This window comes from Grampus griseus, assembly GCF_964374135.1.
Source record: "Grampus griseus genome assembly, chromosome: 19".
Taxonomy (NCBI): domain Eukaryota; kingdom Metazoa; phylum Chordata; class Mammalia; order Artiodactyla; family Delphinidae; genus Grampus; species Grampus griseus.
In genome coordinates, this window is record NC_139013.1 from 9,128,803 (window position 1) to 9,133,278 (window position 4,476).

The 4,476-nt window shown below is 52.3% G+C and overlaps 1 protein-coding gene across 1 annotated transcript; it reads right to left on the reverse strand.

Annotated features, from left to right (window-relative positions):
• Positions 1-2,734: 2,734 nt before the first annotated feature.
• On the reverse strand, positions 2,735-4,231 carry PNMA8A (PNMA family member 8A; the record flags this gene model as incomplete). Its single annotated transcript, XM_082677743.1, has 1 exon — positions 2,735-4,231. The coding sequence occupies one exon, from the start codon at positions 4,229-4,231 to the stop codon at positions 2,735-2,737; it is 1,497 nt and encodes a 498-aa protein (XP_082533869.1).
• Positions 4,232-4,476: the final 245 nt, after the last annotated feature.

Consider the following 4,476-nt stretch of genomic DNA (forward strand, 5'->3'; position numbering starts at 1 on the left):
TCAGAGCCCCATCCCAGGATCTCCTCCCACTTCCGGCCATGTTCCCCCACTTCCAGCCTTTCCTGACAGACTGGGTGCAAACTGGAGGGAGGGGCTGGTCATGGGAGGTGCATAAAGATCTTGGCCAAACGTGGCTTTTCCCATAGAGGGGCGAAGTAAAGGACCCAGTAAATTAACCTCTGACCTGGGTTTTTAGGTGTGCATACTCCAGTGCCTAATTAGCTCCCCCGTCCTCAAAGTCCAGCTTCCCCTTTGGTCTCTTGTGCAGCAGGGGTGCACTCTGATGCGGTGGCCCCCTGGTTCAGGCGTCCCAAGCAGGGGAGGGGCTTGGTCAGGAGGAAACTTAACTCGAATTTTTCTTGAAACACCTCAGCTTCTGTCTGAGGGGAAGCTGCTTTTAAAAATAAACTCGCCTTCTCAGGTTAATTCACAACACCAGGTACCTGTTCTAGAAACTTCTAAAAAACGCAGACTGTCTGGGGAAGGCTTTCACGTTGGTGGCAGGCCATGTAGCAATGAGAGACATCTTGATGACTTCTTCTCTCACAGGAAATTGACGACCCTTCCAGCTTGAACCCAGGTCTGCAACAGCTGGGCTGGGTGTCTAGGACAGTGTGTATCGTTCAGCGTGGGGGGGGGAACCCTTTTCTCAAATTAAACAGTCCATACCACTGGCGCCTATAAGAGACTCAACAGATACTTAGTTTGCTAAACTTTATTTTACAGCATATACATTTACATTTACTAATCATGGTGTCAATCTGTTAACACAACGAAGCCCTAATGGACCTGATTCTGAAATTAGGAGCTGGAGAGCTGGAGGCTTTCGTCACCTCGAAAGGCCAATTCACTCCTGTTTTGTTTTGCTCGGACCCAAGGAAAACCGTGACGCGCGCAGGTGAAGAGCTACAAACGGAAACCACCTCCTTTCTTCCTGCATCCTCAGACTCATCCAGGCTTTTGAAATGAATCGTCAACAAGAAATCTGTTTTCCAAGTTGAATCACCAACAACGTCTAACAACTGTTCACGTTCTTCATCACAAAAACTGAAGCCAGAAGAGAGACCGTAAAGCTCTCTCGGATAGAATATGAATTACTGCGCGCCGTATTGATACATCTACCATCACACAATTGAGCATCACAGCAGGACAAGAGGATGTGAATTACAAAGGGAAACTTCTTTCCGAGTGTTCTACGACAGGCCATGCGCAGGACCAACTTCTCCCACGTGGAACTTTTCCTATCAGTCACATTTACAAGCAATTCAATTATAGGCAAATAGGTGGTGGAATGGACGAATTGGATACCTGTACCAAAACAAGCTAACGGGTGAACACAAGGTCCTATTTTGATAGTCTCTGAGGTGACTTGTTTGACTTACAACACCTTCAAGTAGTCATCTTTCAGTTGCTGTTGTTTTTTAAATACATGAAAAAATAGATTCGGATTACTTCTTTAAGCACAGCTCGGGCTTCCCCGGGATACAATCTGGAAACCACTGAGCTCAGGGAACCCGCCCCTCCCCCGACTCCTGCACACCCAGGACACATGGCATTCTGGTCTAGTCAGAGAGCAGAAATTCACAGCCAAGTTTTAAAGAATGTTTTTCTCTCTCTTCCTAGAATGTGAGATTTGGTCTTCAGCCTCAAAAAGAGTTTGGGGGTATTGGATGGAATTAGAGCCAGGGAGCCAGGAAGGCCAGAGTCCTTTCCTACCCATCGCTCCCCCATGCTTCCTGCAAGGGTTTCACCCCAAATGGGAATCCAAGTCCCATTTTTATTAACAGGACCGAAAACCAAACACTTCAAGGCCTAAGTGGACGATCTTTTTTCCCCCCAAACCGATGCTTGGACCTTAACATCCTCTGGTTAGAGAACTGGAGGATAGATATCGCAGACCAGTAGCGGCAAGGAAGTCAGGTCTGCAGCAAAGATCTTCGCTTAACCTACCCGGTGGTCGAAGCAGAGAAAGGGAAGGAGGGAGCGAGCGGTCGCCTCGTCCTTTACAATGCCAGGCCCTGCAGAGGTTGGCTGAGTATCCAGAAAAGGAAGCAGGGCATGGGGGAGAAAGGCCGAACGTGAATGAACGTAACAGTGACCTTGCCCATGTGCCAAGGTGAACGTTTTAGAGTCTTCCCAATCTGCTTAGTGACTCTCCAACCTCTGAAGGCGAGTCTAGGAGGAGGTGAAAAAGCAGGCCTGGCAGAGAAAAAGCACAGGGGTACGCCTCCTTACCCTAATTCCTCCCACCTACATCTCACATACCATTTACCTCTGAGAGCTGGATCTCTACGAACTGGGTGGGTCCCTAAAACAGTGAAAAGTCGACGACAAGAGAAACGTTGTTCCCCGCTTGGAACTTCTTCCTTGGTCTTTTTTCGACTGCTTAGGTGCAGACGGAAATCTAGGTTTTCTGGGTTCTGTGGATAAATTAGAACAGCTCGAGAGGGGAAGCAGGGAGAGGTGTCACTGGAAAGTTTTTTCACTTCCTTGGAACTTCTAAGTCCTTGAACATTTCCATCTCCCAAACAGGCCTCCAGAAAACTCCACCCTGAAAGCCACTTACTCTGACAAACAATATATAACCCCAAATGATTCAATTCTTACTGAGGGAGATGGAGCAGATGAAGTGTCAGATGACCGGAGAATACCACGGAGACACTCACCAACAAAAGCTAGGTCAGTGGGTTTGCTCCGCCACCTCCTGTCCCCACAGGTATCCCCAATGTTGGCCTCAGGGGCTCCTAGGAGGGGGGTCAGGGCTCCCAGCCTCTAAAACCTCAACTGGTGTGTCACCCACTCCCTCCACTGCACTGGGGTCCTCCTCAAAGACCATTGGACCCTCTGTCCCCTTGGGTTCCTCCGTCCCCACCTGCCCGTGCTGTTCCTCCCCCTTCAGCCGCTTGTTGACACAACCCAAATGACTTCTGCTGTCATTCTCACCACTGGAGGCATGAGGAGAGCCTTGTGGCTTGGCCTTTGGACCCTGGGAGGTTGAGGCTGGTGGCTCAGCGGGCTGTGGGCTCTGAAGGGCCTTCTGATCCAACGCATCCCTTCTCGAGCCTTGCCCTTTCTTTGGAATCTCTGGCTTCTTCCTGGTGTTTTCCGAATCGACAAGGACATAAGAGACGGGGCCCAAGCTCACCCTCTTCTTCTTCCTCGTGGGAGCAGGGCTCTTTGCCGAGGCCCAGACCATGGTATTCTTCTTTTGTGGACCCTCTGGACCGCCGTCTTGGTCTGACTCAGAGGCAACTCCAGGGCTCGCAGCTTCTGCCTGGGCATCGTGGGGCGGGTTGCTGGGAGACTTCCAGGCACATTTCGCTAGGGCCTTCTTCAAAGCTGACCCCTCCCGCTTCACACAGGGCTTTCTGCTGCTCCTGATGTATTCTGACATCTCCATATTTTCAGCGTCATCAGCTTCCGGATCCTCCAACAAGGCCGAGCTGTGGGAATGGCTGCCTCTGGATTTCTTCCAGGGCACTGGTTCCTGCTTGGGAGTTTTTTTCTGCTTCTTTCTCCTGGGGAAAGTCTTAGCTCCAGCCTTTTGAACCAGAGGTTCAAGAGGGTCACCCTCATCTTCCACGTCATTCCAGCCGTCCAGGTTCTCCATCTTCAAGGCAGAGCCCACCTCTGCAGCCCACCCTGGCTCCTTCTTGACCTTCCTCGCTGTTGCCAAAGTCAAGGATGCCACTGCTTGGGCTTCAGCCACCTCTCGAGCCCTAGCTTCCTCCCGGCTGCGGATCTCGCCCTCCATGCAGAAGATGATTTGCACCACCGCCCCCAGAAGCACCCCCAAAGCTTCTGCCCAGTCCTCTGGGGGCTGATTCCGGTTCTGGGGTGGTGGGGACTGGCTGAGCTGCAGCAGGCGGACCACATCCTCCCGGGTGCGCCCCTCTGCAGCCAGGAATTCACTCAGGTTTTTTAAAAACTCAGCATCCTGGGTGGGGTCCCTACTGACCACTCTCCAGATGCCCCCCCTTCCTGGGAATTCCCGGGGTACGGCCCTCAGATTCACACCCTCGCCTACCTCAACGAGGGCAGCTTTGGCATTCTCTTCCCTCAAAAAAATCTTGTTGAGCACAAAGTATGGGCCCAGCGGGGAGAGGACCCCATTCAAGGTCTCCTCAATTTCCACTTGGCCACAGTCCTCCGGGATGCCTGTGACCAACAGGCACCTGTGGATGTCCACTTCCATCCCCCGGCACCAGTCCTCCAAAAGGTTCACCGCCATGGTCGTGGACACCTGGCAGCTCGATTCCCACGTGTGCTGAAGAGTCTACGACGTGGACCGGGGCTGCAGTTGTCCCTAAACAGCAATCCTGTAAGGTGACAGGAGAGGGAGGTCAAATTCCCGGGAACAAGGCCAGGCCCAGAGCTCTCAGCTGCCCCCTCCAAGGCTGGCCTGCAGGAGGCCTCGCGCTTTCCCAAGGTCTTCCTCCCCAAACCGGGCCCCGGGTGCTCACACGTGTCCTGGAA